Source organism: Crocuta crocuta, unplaced genomic scaffold (genome assembly GCF_008692635.1).
Source record: "Crocuta crocuta isolate KB4526 unplaced genomic scaffold, BGI_CrCroc_1.0 scaffold675, whole genome shotgun sequence".
Classification (NCBI taxonomy): domain Eukaryota; kingdom Metazoa; phylum Chordata; class Mammalia; order Carnivora; family Hyaenidae; genus Crocuta; species Crocuta crocuta.
The window spans coordinates 3,482,242-3,500,183 of NW_027528796.1; the positions used below are offsets into that span (position 1 = coordinate 3,482,242).

Sequence of the window (17,942 nt, forward strand, 5' to 3'; positions counted from 1 at the left end):
TGACGACAGACCGGTTGAGGGCACAGATCCGAAGGAAGCCTGGGACACAAGAGGGGAGATTGCGTGTCTGTGAAGGCTACCGAACAGCGGCGGGATGAGAGAGCAGAGCGTCACCATCTTGCCCCGCCCACCAGCAGGGTCAGACTTCATGGAGCAACACAGCTTCCCCAGCGGAGGGGGAGCAGCTGGCATTGAGCCCTGCCCTCCTGGATCCAGCAGGTGCTTCTTTACCAGGGCGGGGCTGACTGTGCGCCAGCGCCATGGGCCTCTCGCCCAGAGGACCAGCACAGGCTCCCTGCAGGCACCAAGTCTACTGATCATAATTTCTTCTTTTTTTAAGTTTATTTATTTATTTTGAGAGAGGGCACGTGCAGGAGGAGCAGAGAGAGAGAGTCCCAAGCAGACTTCATACTCTCAGTGTGAGGAGGCTGATCCAGTGCCAGGAGCCGCACCGGCCTCTCCGGATGGCAGTCACAGCAAGGAAGTGACAATGTTTGCAGCTCCTGACATGAGAAATGAAAACTGGGATCTCCTTCTGCTACTATTGGCTCATGTTGGATATAAGCCTGCTGGTATTGACCAGGCCTCACTATATTCCATATCAGACCCATATTTTGAATACAGATACATCATAAGGAAAAGCATATTCTTGGCTTTACAAAAGAAATTTTGGATGAAAACTCTATGGGGAAAATTGTCAAAAGGCTCTTCCTATGGGCCTTGCAGATCCGAGACTCAGGGGGTTAAGAACACAAGAATTACAATTGAGCCTGGCCCTGCGACCAAGGGCCTATTTTGGGGTTAAGGGCAGAACATAGTTACCACATAGATCTTTGCTAATTGGTGAAACATAACAGTCCCTTCCTCAAGGCCTACTTTCCACAAACACCCTCCCTTACACTGGCAGCTGGGATGAGGATGGATAACAGTAGCTAAAACATAACCCAGGGGCAAAAGACTGACCCATTCAGGGCCCCCATGTTAGTCTCCACAAACAAACCAATTCAGGAACATTCATCCTCTTGAGAGCCAGACAAAACACTCCTAACTTATCTACATACAATTTGACCTATAGGTTATCCTGTTTTTGACTAAGAACATTCTGTTATTTCCTTGGTCGGAATAATTCTACTACTGACATCACAAAAGGCCTCCCATTGTAAAAAATTCCTTTCTATGACTTCATCTTGTTGCTGAACCTTTAAATAAAGACACAAAAACCGACAGGAGAGAGATGCCTGCCTGGTGATCAGAAAGAATCTCCGGGGCATCTCTCACTCTCTTTCTCTCTCTCGCCGACACCGTCCATCCTTCAGGGACCCCTGGACTTGTCGGAGCCGGCTCGGCCTCCGGCAATCCAGGGCTCAAACTCGTGAACCCATGAAATCATGACCTGACCTGAGATCGATCATGGCTCAACCAACTCAGCTACACAGGCACCCCAAGTCTACTGATCATAGAGTGCTCCAAAGCATGAGCTGCAGTTCCAGGGGAAATGGGACCAGGCCTTCTTTTCTTCCTTTTTTCCTTGGGAATCAGGTGTATAGTCTTTTGTTTGTTTGCTTGTTTTATTTCATTTGCTCTTTGTCGGATCAGGCTTCTTTTTTTTCCTTTCTTCTTCTTTGGAATTGGGTTTGTAGTTTTCTTGTGTCTCTGTTTTTTTGTTTCTTTTCTTTTTCTCTGTTTTGGATCAGGCTTTTATTTTTTTTTAATCATGCTTCTTCCTTTTTTTTTAATAGTTTATTGTCAAGTTGGTTTCCATATAATACCCAGTGCTCATCCCCACAAGTGCCCTCCCCCATGCCCATACCCCCCCTTCCCCCCCACACCCATCAGTCCTCAGTTTNATAGTTTTCATCATACAGATCTCTTATATCCTTGGTTATGTTTATTCCTAGGTATTTTATTTTTTTATGCAATTGTGAATGGGATCCCTTTCTTGATTTCTCTTTCTGTTGCTTCATTGTTGGTGTATAAAAATGCAGCCCATTTCAGTACGTTGATTTTGTATCTTGCAACTTTGCTGAATTCTTGGATCAGTTCTAGTAGACTTCTTGTGGAGTCTGTCGGGTTTTCTATGTAGAGTATCATGTCGTCTGAGGAAAGTGAGAGTTTGACTTCTTTGCCAATTCTGATGCCCTTTATTTCCTTTTGTTGTCTGATGGCTGATGCTAGGACTTCCCGCACTATGTTAAACAGCAGTGGTGAGAGTGGACCTCCCTGTCGTGTTCCTGATCTCAGGGGGAAAGCTCTCAGTTTTTCCCCATTGAGGATGATGTTAGCTGAAGGCTTCTCATAGATGGCTTTTATGATGTTTAAGTAGGTTCCTTCTATCCCAACTTTCTTGAGGGTTTTTATTAAGAAGGGATGCTGTATTTTGTCAAATGCATTTTCTGCATCTATTGACAGGATCATATGGTTTTTATCTTTTCTTTTGTTGATGTGATGTATCACATTGATTGATTTGTGAATGTTGAACCAGCCCTGTAGCCCAGGAATGAATCCCACTTGATCTTGGTGGATAATTCTTCTTATGTGCTGTTGGATTCGATTTGCAGTTATCTTTTTGAGGATTTTTGCATCTGTATTCATCAAGGATATTGGCCTAAATCAGGCTTCTTTTAACAAACAAATAAATGCACACCTAGTTAAAGGTCCAAACACTCCTTACTGAAGGCAAGGAGGAACTCTGCAGAGGGCTGAGCTGGGAGAGAGAGCAGCCAAATCACAACAGCAGCATGCACACAGCATACACCAGAAATACTTCCTGAAGTGCGAGGCCCTGGACGGTGTCTGACACCTTCTTAATATAGCATTACAGTCAGGAACAGGAAACATACTATGTTGCATAATGCACAAAAGACAGAAACCTAGGTAAAATGATAAGATGGAGGAATTCTTCCCAAAAGAAACATCGAGAATAAATCACAGCCAGGGATTTGCTCAAAACAGTTATAAGCAATGTATCTGAAAAAAAGTTTAGAATAACAGTCATAAGTCTACTAGCCAGGTTGGAAAGAAGTATAGAAGACACCAGAAAAATCCTCGCTGCAGATATAAAATACCTAAAAACTAGTAAGGCCAAAATAAAAAAATGCTATTACTGGGATGCAAAACCAACTGGATGTAATCACAATGAGGATGGAAGAAGCAGAGAAATGAATAGGTGACATAAAAGATAAAATTGTGGAAAATAATGAAAGGAAAGGAAGAGGGAAAGAAAACTATTTGATCATAAATGTAGATTTATGGAGCACAGTGACTCCATAAAGCACAATAATATCATATCATAGGAGTCCCATAAGAAGAAGGACAGGAAAAAGGGGCAGAAGTTTTATTTGAACAAATTATAGCTGAGAACTTTCCTAATCCAGAGAAGGAAACAGGCATTCAAGTCCAAGAGGCACAGAGAACTCATCTCAAAATCAACAAAAACAGGTCAACACCAAGACATCATAATGAAACTTGCAAAATACAAAAATAAAGAAAGAATTCTGAAGGCATTTAGGGACAAACGGTCCTTAACCTACAAGCCTACACACATGTAAGGTGACCAGCAGACCTGTCCACTGAAACATGACAAGCCAGAAGGGAGCAGCAGGAAATATTCAATGTGCTGAATGGGAAAAATATGCAGCCAAAAATTCATTATCCAGGAGGCTGTCATTCAGATTAGAAGGAGAGATAAAGAGTTCCCACAACAAGCAAAAACTAAAGGAGTTTATGACCACTAAGCAAGCCTTGCAAGAAATATTAAGGGGCTCTTTGGGCTGGAAAGAGAGACCAAAAGCAAAAAAGACTAGAAAGGAACAGAAACAGTCTACAAGAATAATGACTCTACAGATACTACAATGGCATTAAATTCATACCTGTCAATAATTATGCTCCAATCGAAAGACATGGGGCACTAGAATGGATTGAAAAAACAAGATCCATCAATATGCTGCTTCCAAGAGACTCATTTTATTTTATTTTATTTTATTTTTTTAATTTTTTTTAAAGAGTTTTATTTATTTCTAGGAGAGAGAGAGAAAGACCGCGTGAGCAGGGGGAGGGTCAGAGAGAGAGGGAGTCACAGACTGAAACAGGCTCCAGGCTCTGAGCTGGCAGTCAGCACAGAGCCCGACGTGGGGCTCGAACCCACTAACCGCGAGATCATGACCTAAGCGAAAGTCGGATGCTTAACCGACTAAGCCACCCAGGCGCCCCCCAAGAGACTCATTTTAGACCCAAAGACACCTCCAGATGGAAAGTGAGGGGATGTAAAACCATCTATCATGCTAATAGATGTCAAAAGAAAGCTTGAGTAGCCATACTTATATCAGAAAAACTAGATTTTAAACCAAAGACTGTATTAAGTGATAAAGAAGTGCATTATATCATGAGTAAGGGGTCTATGCAGGAAGATCTAACAATTTGTAAATATTTATGCCTCCAACTTGCAACACCCAAATATATAAATCAATTAATCACAAACATAAAGAAACTCATTGATAATAATACAATAATAGTAAGGTATTTTAATACAATAATAGTAGGACATCCACTTCCAGCAATGGATAAGTCATCTAAGCAGAAAATCAGCAAGGATACAATGACTTTGAATGACATACCGGATTCGATGGACTTAACCGATATATTCAGAACATCTCATCCTAATGCAGCAGATTACACATTCTTCTCGAGTGCACATGGGAAATTCTCCAGGATAGCTCACATACTGGTTCACAAATCAAGTCTCAACCAGTACAGAAAGATTAAGATCGTAGCTTGCATATTTTCAGACCACAATACTATGAAACTTGAAGTCAACCACAAGAAAAAATTTGGAAGACCACAAACATATGGAGGTTAAAGAATATCCTACTAAAGAATAAATGGATAACCAGGAAATTAAAGGAGAAATTTAAAAAATACAAAGAAGCAAATGAAAATGAAAACAGTCCAAGACTTTTGAGATGCAGCCAGCAAAAGTGGTCCTCAGAGGGAAGAATATAACAATACAAGCCTACCTCAAGAAACAAGAAAAGTCTCAAATACACAACCTTACACCTAAAAAGTTGGAAAAAGAACCACAAATAAAGATCAGCAGAGGAAATTATAAAGATTAGAGCAGAAATAAATGACATAGAAAAGAATCCCAACAGAACAGATCAGAGAAACTAGGAGCTGGTTCTTTGAAAGAATTAATAAAATTGATAAACCCCTAGTCAGACTTATCAAAAAGAAAAGAGAAAGGACCTGAGCAAATAAAAGTGCAAATGAAAGAAGAGAGATCATAATCAACACTATAGAAATACAATTATAAGAGAATAATATTATGAGCAATTATATGGCAACAAATTGGGCAAAGTGGAAAAAAATGGATAAATTCTTAGAAACATATAAACTACCAAAACTGAAACAGGAACATGGAAAATTTAAACAGACCCATAATTGGCAGAGAAATTTAATCAGTAATCAAAAATCTTCTAACAAACAAAAGTCTGGGGCCAGATGGCTTCCCAGAAGAATTCTACCAAACATTTAAAGAAGAATTAAAACATATTATTCTAAAACTGTTCCAAAAAATGAAAAATTTCCAAATTCATTCTACAAGGTCAGCATTACCTTGATTCCAAAACCAGACAAAGCCTTCACTAAAAAGGAGAATTAAAGGCCAATATCCCTGATGAACATGGATGCAAAATTTCTCAACAAGATGCTAGCAAATCAAATCCAATGTTACATTAAAAGAATTATTCACCACAATCAAGTGGGACTTATTCCTGGGCTGCAGGGCTGTTCAATATCTGTAAATCAATCAATGCAACATACCAGATTAATAAAAGAAAGGATAAGAACCATATGATCCTCTTAATAGATGCATTTGACAAAATACATGATCTTTTCTTGATAAAAACCCTCAAGAAAGTGGGGATAGAAAGAACATACCTCGGGGCACCTGGGTGGCTTAGTCGGTTAAGCGTCCGACTTTCACTTGGGTCATGATCTCGCGGTTCGTGGGTTCGAGCCCCGCGTCGGGCTCTGTGCTGACTGCCAGCTCAGAGCCTGGAGCCTGTTTCAGAGTCTGTGTCTCCCTCTCTCTCTGACCCTCCCCTGCTCACGCTGTCTTTCTCTCTCTCTCCTAGAAATAAATAAAGATATTAAAAAAAAAAAAAGAACATACCTCAAGATCATAAAGGGCATTACACAAAAGACCCACAGCTAATATCACCCTCAAAAGGGAAAAACAGAGCTTTTCCCCTCAGGTCAGGAACACGACAGGGATGTTCACTCTCACCACTGCTGTTCAACATAGTACTGGAAGTCCTAGCCTCAAAAATATGACAACAAAAAGAGATAAGAGGCATCCAAATCAGCAAGGAAGAAGTCAAAGTTTCACTCTTTGCAGATGACATAATACTCTGTAGAAAACCCAAAAGACTCCACCAAAAAATTGCTAGAACTGATGCATGAATTCAGCAAAGTCAAAGGATATAAAATCAATGTACAGAAATCAGTTGTATTCCTATACACCAATAATGAAGCAGCAGAAAGAGAAATTAAGAAATGGACCCCATTTACAATTGCACGAAAAATCATAAGATACTTAGGAATAAATCTAACCAAAGAGGTAAAAGATCTGTACTCTGAAAACTATAGAAAGCTTATGAAAGAAATTGAAAACACAAAGAAATGGAAAAACATCCCTACACATGGGTTGGAAGAACAAATATTGTTAAAACTTCTATACTACCCAAAGCCATCTACACATTTAATGCAATCCCTATCAAAATAACACCAGCATTTTTCACAGAGCTAGAACAAACAATTCTACTCTTTTAAGCTTATTTATTTATTTTGAGAGAGAGAGAGAGATTGTACGAGCACGGGGAAGAGAGAGAGAGGGAGAGAGAGAATTCCAAGAAGGCTCCACATTGTCAGTGCAGAGCCTGACTCAGGGCTCAAACTCACTAACTGTGAGATCATGATGTGAGCCAAAAGCAAGAGCTAGATACTTAACCAACTGAGTCACCCAGGTACCTCTCGAACAAACAATTCTAAAATTTGTATGGAACCAGGAAAGACCCCAAATAACCAAAGTAATGTTGGAAAAGAAAAGCAAGGTGGGGGGCAGCACAATTCTAAACTTCAAGCTGTATTACAAAGCTGGAGTCATCAAGACGGTATAGTAATGGCACAAAAACAGACACATCGATCAATGGAACAGAAGAGAGAACCCGGAAATGGACCCACAACTATATGGTTAACTCATTTTCAACAAAGCAGAAAAGAATATCCAATGGGAAAAAGACAGTCTTTTCAACAAATGATTTTGGGAACACTGGACAGCGACATGCAAAAGAATAAAACTGGACCACTTTCTTACACCATATACAAAAATAAATTCAAAATGAATAGAAGAGCTAAATGTAAGACAGGAAACCATCAAAATCCTAGAGGAGAACACAGGCAGCAACCTCTACGACCTTGGTTATAGCAACTTCTTACTAGACATGTTTCCTGAGGCAAGGGAAACAAAAGCTAAAACGAACAATTAGAGGTGCCTGGATGGCTCAGTTGGTTAAGTATCCGGCTCTTGATTTAGGCTCATGTCATGATCTCACAGTTCCTGAGATTGAGCCCTGTGCTTACAAGGCTCTGCACTTGTAGTGTGAAGCCTGCTTGGGATTCTCTCTCTCTCTGTCCCTTTTCCACTCTCTCTCTCTCTTTCAAAATAGGTTAACAAACTTTTAAAAAATGAACTATTGGGACTTCATCAAGATAAAAACTTCTATACAGTGAAGGAAATTAAAAGGCAACCTACAGAACAGGAGAAGACCTCTGAAAATCATATATCTGATAAAGGGCTAGTATCCAAAATCTATCAAGAACAAACTTGACACCTAAAAAATAAATAACCCAGTTTAGAAATGGGCAGGAGACCTGAACAGACATTCCTCCAAAGAAGACATACAAATGGCTAACAGACACATGAAAAAATGCTCAAAATTACTCATAATCAGGGAAATACCAATCAAAACCACAATAAGATACCACCTCATACCTTTCAGAATGTCTAAAATTAACAGCTCAGGAACAACAGATGTTGGCGAGGATGTAGGAAAAGGCGACTCTCTTACATTGCTGCTGGGAATGCCAAGTGGTGCAGCCACGCTGGAAAACTGTATGGAGGCTCCTCAAAGAGTTAAAGATAGATGATCCAGCAATTGCACTGCTAGGTGTTTATTCAAAGGATACAAAAATACTGATTTGAGGGGCACATGCACCCCAATGTTTATAGCAGCACTATCAACAATAGCCAAATTATGGAAAGAACTCAAATGTCCACTGACTGATGAATAAGATGTGGTGTGTGTGTGTGTGTGTGTGTGTACAGTATACACAGAATATTACTCAGCCATCAAAAAGCTTGAAAATTTGCCATTTGCAACGATGTGGCTGGAACTAGAGGGCATCAAGCTAAGCAAAAGAAGTCAGTCAGGGAAAGACAAATACCATATGATTTCACTCATATGTGGAATTTAAGAAAGAAAACAGATGAACATAGAGGAAGGGAAGGAAATATAAAATACGATAAAAACAGAGAGGGAGGCAAACCACAAGAGACTTTTAACGACAGAGAACAAACCGAGAGTTGATGGAGGAAGGTAGATGGGGGATGGGCTGGATGGGGATGGGCATTAAGGAGGGCACTTGTGATGAGCACTGGGTGCTGTATGTAAGTGATGAATCACTGAATTCCACTCATAAAACCAATACAACTATATGTTAACTAACTTGAATTTAAATAAAAACTTGGAAGAAAAAAAATAAAATGTTGGTTGCAAATTGAAATCTTGAACTTCATATCCTTCAAAATCAGATATTTTGAAAAATTTGCTTAGGGGCACCTGGGTGGCTAAGTCAGTTGAGCTTCTAACTTTGGCTTAGGTCTTTGGCTTAGATCTCGTGGTTCATGAGTTTGAGCCCCGTGTCAGGCTCTGTGCCTAGAGCCTGCTTCAGATTCTGTGTCTCCCTCTCTCTCTGCCCATACCCCCCCCCACACTCTGTCTCTCTCTCTCAAAAATAAATAAACATTAAAACAATTGCTTAAATTATTTGGAAGCTCATGATATTTTAATTAAAATTATTTTTTTCTAAAACATTTTTTCAGCAGCCAGATTTGAGATTCTTTCCCTCAAACAACACATCATGTATGGTCACCTGTATGCACACTACCCAGGTTTATCCACATTGGATTCGTTTTCTACTTGCCTTGATAGCTCTCATTTTACAAAAAAGAGGTGAAACAATAAAAGTGTCCCTCTTACCCATTCTTTTCTCTCCATTCCTGGAGCTAACCACCCTTCTGAAGTCAGTGTGTATTATTTCCACGCATGTCCATGAACAGTATGCAATGTTTGTTATTGTTGTTGTTTAAATACATAATCAGAAATAGTTGTATAATATGCAGGCTTTTCATCTCATGTTTTATACTTAACTTCTGAAAGTTATCCCTATTGATAAAAATAGGTTTGATTCATTCATTTTAATGTGGGATACATTCCCCTATTGATAAGCAATTAGATATATTATATTTTTTTGAGAGAGAGAGAGCACACGTGCATGTGCAAGAGTGGGGGAGGGAGAGAGGGAGAGAGAGAGAGGGAGAGTCTGAAGGAGGCTCCACAACCGTTGTGAAGCCAGATGTGGAGCCCAATGTGAGGCTCAATCTCAAGGCCATGAGATCATGATCTGAGACAAAATCAAGAACGGGAGCTCAACCAACTGAGCCACGCAGGCATCCCAGTGATTAGATTAAGATTCCCAATTTCTTGGGGCGCTTGGGTGGCTTAGTCGGTTAAGCGTCCAACTTTCGCTTGGGTCATGATCTCGCGGTTCGTGGGTTCGAGCCCCGCGTCGGGCTCTGTGCTGACTGCCAGCTCAGAGCCTGGAGCCTGTTTCAGAGTCTGTGTCTCCCTCTCTCTCTGACCCTCCCCTGCTCACGCTGTCTCTCTCTCTCTCTCTCTGTCTCTCCTAGAAATAAAAATATTTTTTAAAAAAGATTCCCAGCTTCTTCCTATCAAAACAATATGCACTTGCTCCATTTACTAGGTATTGTCAAAATGTTTGTCAAAGTAGGTGTGCTCGTCACACTCAGCAACTTTGAGGAAGAGTTCCTATTTCTCTATACCCTTGTCACCATTCCATGACATGGGTACAAACCATGTGAGTGAAATGGTGTGTTAGTGTTAGTTTACTCTGTAATTCCCCGTGAGTGACACTGGGCCCCTTTCCATCCTTTACTTATGTGTGTATTTGAAAAACCATGTTTGTCTGGCTCTCACTGGTTTGTAGAATTCTTTGTGTATCCTTGATAGTGATCCTTTGTCAAGTACATTGCTTTCAAATATGTTTTCCTAGTTCATGGCTTGGCTTTTTTATTCATCTGTCGTGTCTTCCTGAATGGATGGCCTTGATTTTAATCAAATCAAACCTAACAACTGTACCTTCACAATGTGTAACTATTTCAGAAAATCCCAAGATGTCTTTAAAACCACAATATTACAGGATACAAAGTTAATATAAAAAATGAATTGTGTTGGGGCACCTGGATGGCTCAGTTGGTTGAGTGTTTGACTCTTGGTCTCCACGCAGGTCATGATCTCACAGTTTGTGGGATGGAGCCCTGTGTCCGGCTCTGTACTGACAGCACGGAGCCTGCTTGGAATTCTCTCTCTCCCTCTCTCTCTCTGCGCCTCCCCCACTCATGCATGTGTACATAAGCTCTCTCTCTCTCTCTCTCTCTCTCTTTCTCTCCCTCTCAAAATAAAGAAACTTAAAAAAAGGAATTGTGGGAGTCCTGGGTGGCTCAGTCATTTAAGAGCCTGACTTTAGCTTAGGTCATGATGTCAAGGTTCATGAGCGCGAGCCCTGCATCGGGCTCTCTGCTGCCAGGGAGGAGCCTGCTTGGGATTCTCTCTCCTCTGCCCTCTCTCTGCCTCTCCCCCACTTGCACTCTTTCTCAAAAATAAATAAACATTAAAAACAAGAATTGTGTTTTTACATATTAGTAACAAACAATTAGAAGTAAAACTCTCATCTGTGAATAAAGGCAAATTTATTTCTTCTTTTGTGATCTTTATACCTTTTTTCCTTCATGTCTTATTACACCTATCAGAACTACCATGACAATGTTAAATAGAAATGGGGGTAAGAGGGCACCTGGGGGGCTCCGTCGGTTGGGCGTCCGACTTCGGCTCAGGTCATGATCTCACGGTTCGTGGGTTCGAGCCCCACGTCGGGCTCTGTGCTGACAGCTCGGAGCCTGGAGCTGCTTCAGATTCTGTGTCTCCCTCTCTCTCTGACCCTCCTCTGCTCATGATGTCTCTCTCTCTCTCTCTCTCAGAAATAAATAAAAACATCTAAAAATTAAAAAAAAAAAGAAACGGGGGTAAGTGTCCTTGTCTCGGTCCCAATCTCTTGGGGAGAAGGTTCAGTTTTCTCCGTGAAGAATGACACTACGATGATTTTTGGTAGATGTCCTTTATCAGCTGTAAAATATTCCTTTCTATTTCTAGTTGTCTAAAAGTCTCCATCGTGTGTATGAATTTCGTTAAATGTTTTTAAAGCACTTATTGGAATGATCACATTTTAATTTTCATTTTTTAACTACTGTGGTGAATTGCATTGATTGATTATTTGATGTTAATCCTACTTTGTTTTCATTAGATAAAGCCGCTCTTCCGTGACGTTTTACTGTTTTTGTATGTTGCTGGATTCAGCTGCTAATATTTTATTAAGTATTTCTGAATCCGCGTTCATGATGGTCTTTCATAATTCATTGTACATTTGTCAGCATTCATTATTAAGTTAGCGTTGGCCTCATAAAACGAGTTGGGAAGGAGTCCTTCTTCATTTTTTTCTAAGTTTGTGTAAGATGGGAAGTTTCTGATAGAATGAAATGGTGAAAATATCTGACCCTGAAATTTACTTTGCAGGAAGGTCTTTTGATAGTAACTTCAAAATTTTCCATAGAAATAAGGCTATTTAGATTTTTTATTTATTCTTGTGTCCATTTGAAAAATTGTGTTTTTTTTTAAAGGAATTTGTCCCTTTTATCTGAGTCATCAAATTTGTTGGCATAGATATTGATTAATATTAATGTTATTCAGAATATTACCTGATTTTCCTGTTAATGTCTGTAGGACTATAGTAATAGCCCATTTTCATTTCTAATATTAATTTCTGTTCTCTCTTTCATTTTTTTCTTTTCTTTTTTTCTTTAAAAAATTTTTTTAATGTTTTATTTATTTCTGAGAGAGACAGCAGGGGAAGGTCAGAGAGAGAGGGAGACACAAAATCCGAAGCAGGCTTCAGGCTCTGAGGTGGCTGTCAGCACAGAACCCAACACGAGGCTTGAACCCACGAACCGTGAGATCATGACCTGAGCTGAAGTCGGATGCTTAACCGACTGAGCCACCCAAGTGCCCCCCCTCACTTTTTTCTTAATTGGTCTAATTAGAAACGTATTGAGGGGCACCTGGGTGATCCAGTCAGTTGAGCATCTGAATCTTGGTTTCAGCTCAGGTCATGACCTTGCAGGTCATGGGTTCGAGCCCTGTGGCAGGCTCCACGCTGACAGTGTGGGATTTGGGATTCTCTCTCTCCCTTTCTCCTTGTCTCTTGCTCTCTCAAAATAAATATCGATTTTTATAATCTCAGAAATCCAGCACTGTTCATTTTTTTCTATTTTATTTCTGTTAGAACTAGTGATACTGTCCACAGGCTTTGGATACTTTTAGCCTTTTTCTCCCATTCTGTTCTTCCACCATGTGAGGCGGAAACATCTGCGAGCAAGAAAGCGCCGTCCGTCAACCAAGAAGGGAGCCTCAGCGGAAGTGCCGGCACCACGACCCTGGCCTTCGAGGCTCCAGAGCCGTGAGAAATAAACACGGTTAAGAAGCCACCCTGTGCCTAGGCTTGTTACAGCAGCCTGAGCACAGTAAGAGCCAGACACGCACACTCATATCTTAGCGCACGTTGCCCATCAGCACACAGCCCGGACGGCAGAGCGCGGTGGAGCATGACACACTCGCGGTTGATCGCGTGGCCTGCGTGGTTTCAGAGCTTTGACAGTAGCTGTACCTGGGCTCCATCAGAGTCCATGGACTCGAAAACGACTGCCACCCAGTGGCAGGGCTGGTGGGTGCCCTCTCGGCAGGTGGCCCTCACCCCACGGGCTGAGGGGGATCCCTGTTCACACTCTTCTCGTGGCATCATTGCTAGTGCCCTGTGTGCTCTGAGAAGTGTCCCAATTTGGAAAAGTCATGACAGAGTCCCCTCCCTCAAGGGCCTCCCCTGGCCTCGGGGCGGGGGGTGGCGGCTGGCCCGGCTTTGACCAGGATGTGGGAGTCTTGCAATTCCCCGCCAGCCGGTGCTGCCTTAGCCGCCGGAGACAAGGAAATTAGAACAAAAGCCTCCGAGGGGATTATCTGGGTGAGGTGTGGAGTGCAGGAAAGGATTCTGCAAACACTGGTGATTGATTACATTTGACCATTGATTCACCGAGACCAGCAATGGAGGGTGCACAGGGAGGGCGAAGGTGGGCCGGGGCAGCGTGGAGCCACAGGCCTACAGCTGACGGGGCCTGGGGTGCAAGGGCACCAGGCGCCAGGAAGAACCCACCGGAAGCCCAGTCAGGGTGGGAAGGGGGAGGGGCCCTGGGAAGCAAGCTATCCTGGGTTTTTAAGTCTTCCCAACCCCCTTGTGAGAAAATTTCACGTGAAGGTAGATCTCATAGCCAGACGTGCCTCCGTGCGCACCGGGGCTGTCAGAGCAGCGGCCATCACACCAGTGGTTCCGGCAACAGCGGTCTATTCCCTCCCCGTCTGGGGACCGGAAGTCTGCAATCCAGGCTGTACAAGCCTTGCTCCCCCCCAAGACGCTGGGGGAAGAGTCCTTTCTGCCTCCCGAGCCTTGGTGGCTGCAGACAGTCCCCGGCATTCCTTGCTCTCCGCTGGGCCACCTCAGCCCCCGCCTCCGTGGTCACATGTGGTGTCCCTGCCTGTCTGTGTTCCTCTTCTCATAGGGTCACCAGTCATATTGGATGAAGGGTCACCCTCCTCCGGTCTGGCCTCATCTCAGCTTAAATAATTACACTTGCAATAACCCACTTCCAAACCCAGCCACGCTCGGGGGCTCCAGGAAGGATGTGATTTTGGGGAGGACGCCATCCATCCTGCACTCTTGGAGGTCACTTAGTGACAATGACCTGATTCACAGGGAAGAAGCCTGAAGCCGGAGAGCACAGGGCCTGTCCGGCTAGGCTGGCAGGGGACTGTCTTCCGCCCTCCCCGGCTGGTCTCCCGGGACGCGGCTCAGCGCAGCGCCGAGGGCTGGCGTGCGCCAGGTGGCAGCCGGGGACACGTCCGCGTGCCAGTGTCCGTGCACTGCCAGAGTCTTGGCTTCCTGTTGGAGCCAGGCCAGAGCCTCAAGAAAGGCCCATCCGGGTCTGAAGGGCGGGGCTGCCAGCGAGGGCCCGGCGCCCCCGGGCACATCTGCTCCCCGCTATTAGCTCTGTTTATCTCCGACTTATCTCTGCTCCTTCGGGTGTCCTGGCCGTCGGCTAACTCATTGCTGGGAACCTTCCTTGTTGTGACAGCACTGGGGCTGATGCAATAGTTCAAGTGCAGAGGCGCTCTGGAGTTCGGCGTGCCGCGGCCAAACCACCAGCAGTGGACTTGGGGCTAAACACCCGGGGGCTGTCATGTGCGCGTAAACCAAGCCAAAGACAGGAGCCTCCAGGAAGGGTCTGGAAGCCCCTCTCCAGGAAGCAGGAGGAAACTGCGGGACACGGAGGGAGGCGCCCACACCCAAGGCAGCTGCAGAACGGTATGACAGCCGGCGAATAGGACGCTCCCCGGGGAGGTGTGTGATCCCAGGGGCTGGCGCAGGCGCCCTCATTAACAGGACAGTGTCGTCCCTCCGTCTGGCTCTCTGCCGGCTGCAGTGACCAGGAGTGAGGATGCTAGTGAGCGGAGAGGTCGCACGGCGCACGGGAGCCCGGGAGGGCACGCTGACTGTGTGTGCGCGTCAGCAGTGCCAGCCGGCAGCGCCCGGTGACCCTCACCCCTCTGTGAGCTCCTAGTCACTCCTCAGGGCCCAGCTCAGCTGCTCTCCCAGGGAGAAGCCTCCCGCGGCGTATCACCACCCACGAGTCGGGACTGCGGGCTCTGCGGTCAGGGGCGCTGCCTGGTGGCCGAGGGTCCAGCATTAGCAGGCCTCGCACCTTGCCCTTGATCCACGCTTGGCCCGTGCTCGTGACATATACCTGCCAACGGCCACGCGCTCTGCAGGTGTGAAGGTTGCAGCCCCAGACTCAGGGCCAGACCCGCCTGCTTCTGGACCCTTCCGGGAGCCCCTCACCTTCCCTGGGACAGTAGCACACAAAGCCCAGGGTGGGAGGGATTCGTAGAGGAGGGATCCCAGGCCTGTGCAGGGGGAGGTACGGCTTCGGAGGAGGTGGAGGGAGAGAGACCCCCGCAGGGCCAGGGAGTGCTCACCTGGTTCAGGGCCGCACGCGGCGGCCACCTGTCAGGGTGTGGTGACGACCAGCTGTGGGGCTGCAGCTCTGGCCCCGGTTCTCATTCCTTCCTAGAAGCCAGACTTTGCCCCGAAGAACAGGGAGGCTGGGGAAGGCAGGGGGACTCTTTGGAGCCCACCCTCTGCCCCCGGGTGGAGGGTGGAGGGTGGAGGGTGCACTAGCACGGAGGAAAGGAACACACAGGACACATCCCCCGCCCCCCCCTCAAACGTTTACCCAACGCTCTGGGGCCCACGCGCCAGCTCAAGGCCGCTGTCCTCCGAGAAGTCCGTGCCGTCTCCACCGTGACCCCCGCCGCCGCCCCTGCTGGACGCCCCCAGGTGCCTGCCCCGCTCTGCGTCACCTACGCAGGCCGCCCTGTGGCCGAGGTGCTGCGGGACAGGCTAGGACACAGAGGCACACGCGGCAAAGTGACTCGGAGCCAATGTCTCACCCTCGCATCCTGACTACAGCGTGACCCCGTCTCCCCGCGGGAGGACCCTGCCAGGGCAGCAACAAGGGCGGGCAGCCCAAGCCCCAGGCTCCGTGCACATGAGCCGGGTTCTACTGAAGCAAATGCCAGCCGGTCTTCCGCGGCGGTGGCGGCGGTGCTGGGTGCCGGCCGCAATCCCAGGGGCCTTCCCGGGTTGGGAGGAGGCAGGGGGCCCAGCTCCCATGTGACCCCGCTCCTCTGGTGACTCTAAGTGCAGTTAGGTGCAGGCCAGGGTGCTCGGGCAGTTCAGGTAGGCCTTCCTTTTAAGCCCGTTTCTGGGGTGTTTGCGCTTTCCTGGAAGCCGGCTCAGCTCCCCACCCCGGCCGGCGGAGGGAGTTGTGGGCAGCAGGAAGGCCACGGTCTGGCCAGGAAAGCCTCCCACGGATTCTCTCTGTGATGATCATTTTTAAAAATATCTATTTACTATTTTCAGAGACAGAGCGTGAGCAGGGGAGGGGCAGAGAGAGAGGGAGACACAGAATCTGAAGCAGCTCCAGGCTCTGAGCTGTCAGCACAGAGCCCGACGCGGGGCTCAAACCCACGAACTGTGAGATCATGACCTGAGCCGAAGTTGGAAGCTTAACCGACTGAGCCACCCAGACGTCCCAGTTTATTTTTTTTATTTTGAGAGAGAGAGAGAGAGAGCGCTGGGGAGGGGGAGAGAGAGAGAGAGAGAGGGAGAGGGAGGGAGAGAATCCCAAGCAGGCTCCGCACTGTCAGCACAGAGCCTGACACTGGGCTCAATCTCACAACCCATGAGATCGCGACCTGAGCCGAGATCAACAGTCTGACGCTTGACCAACTGAGCCACCCAAGCACCCCTATATTGTCTGGTTTTTAAAACTTACTGCCTGTATTCTATTTTTGTCAAAATATCACAGTTGAGGGGTGCCTGGGTGGCTCAGTCGGTTAAGCACTTGACTTCGGCTCAGGTCATGATCTTACAGTTCGTGGGTTTGAGCCCCGCGTCGGGCTCTGTGCTGACAGCTCGGAGCCTGGAGCCTGTCTTCACATTCTGTGTCTCCCTCTCTCTCTGACCCTCCCCTGCTCATGCTGTCTCTCTCTCTCTCTCTCTCTCTCAAAAATAAATAAAACATTAAAAATTTTTTTAAAAACACAGTTGATTAAATTTTATTAAAATATCGAATTGGTCTATTTAATACATTTATTAGGGTGTAGTTAACAGTAGCAATAAATCTTGCTCTAAACAATAAAAAAGAAAGGATGGGATTCTCAAGAATTTTGAAGGAGAAATGAGACCCGTTGCAGAGAGTGCCTCACTCACGGTCGGCACCTGCCTTTCCAAGCACCGGAGGGTCTGGGATTAGTGGCCTGGGCGCGGTGGTCACTGAGGAGGGAAGCTTCTGGAGCGCCCCTGCCTGGGGTTCTGGGCTGACGTCCAGCCCCGCGCTGAGCCTTCGTCCTCGCCTCCAGGCCAGCTAAGCCCTGCTCCCCCCGGAGGACGGCAAACCCGGAGACTGGAGCCTGACCCCCGGCTTGCTTGCCACCACTCGGTGGGCGGGCCTGGCCTCTCGGCGCAGGAGACGGGCGAGGCGGGCTTTACGGTCCTGTGCGGGGAGAAGCAGGCGCGGTCAGAGCCGGAGGAAGGGGCCGTCCCCGAACAAACAGACGCCAGAGCCCTTGTACAAACACAGGGCTATAAATGAGTCTTCTCGGCCGACGCGGCACGTCCTCTGAGCGGTCGGGTCCCCAGAGCCGGCCCGTGACCATGGAGGCCAGAGCGCTCTGGCTGCTGGCGGTGCTCCTGGCCTGGGGCTCCTCCAGCCTGGCTGACGAGTACGTGGGCCTGTGTGAGTACCGCTCTGGCTTGGCTCTGCAGGCAGGAGGGGCGGGGGGGGGGGGGAGTGGGGGGGGGGG

General features: G+C 46.3%; 1 protein-coding gene across 1 annotated transcript in view; it reads left to right on the forward strand.

Moving 5' to 3' along the window:
* Positions 1-17,765: 17,765 nt before the first annotated feature.
* TFF3 (trefoil factor 3) overlaps positions 17,766-17,942 on the forward strand; it is a 3,303-nt gene continuing 3,126 nt past the window's right edge. The window contains exon 1 of the mRNA XM_077755350.1: positions 17,766-17,875. Within this exon, the coding sequence (XP_077611476.1) occupies positions 17,794-17,875 (82 nt within the window). The 5' untranslated portion in view covers positions 17,766-17,793. The remainder of the gene's footprint in view (positions 17,876-17,942) is intronic.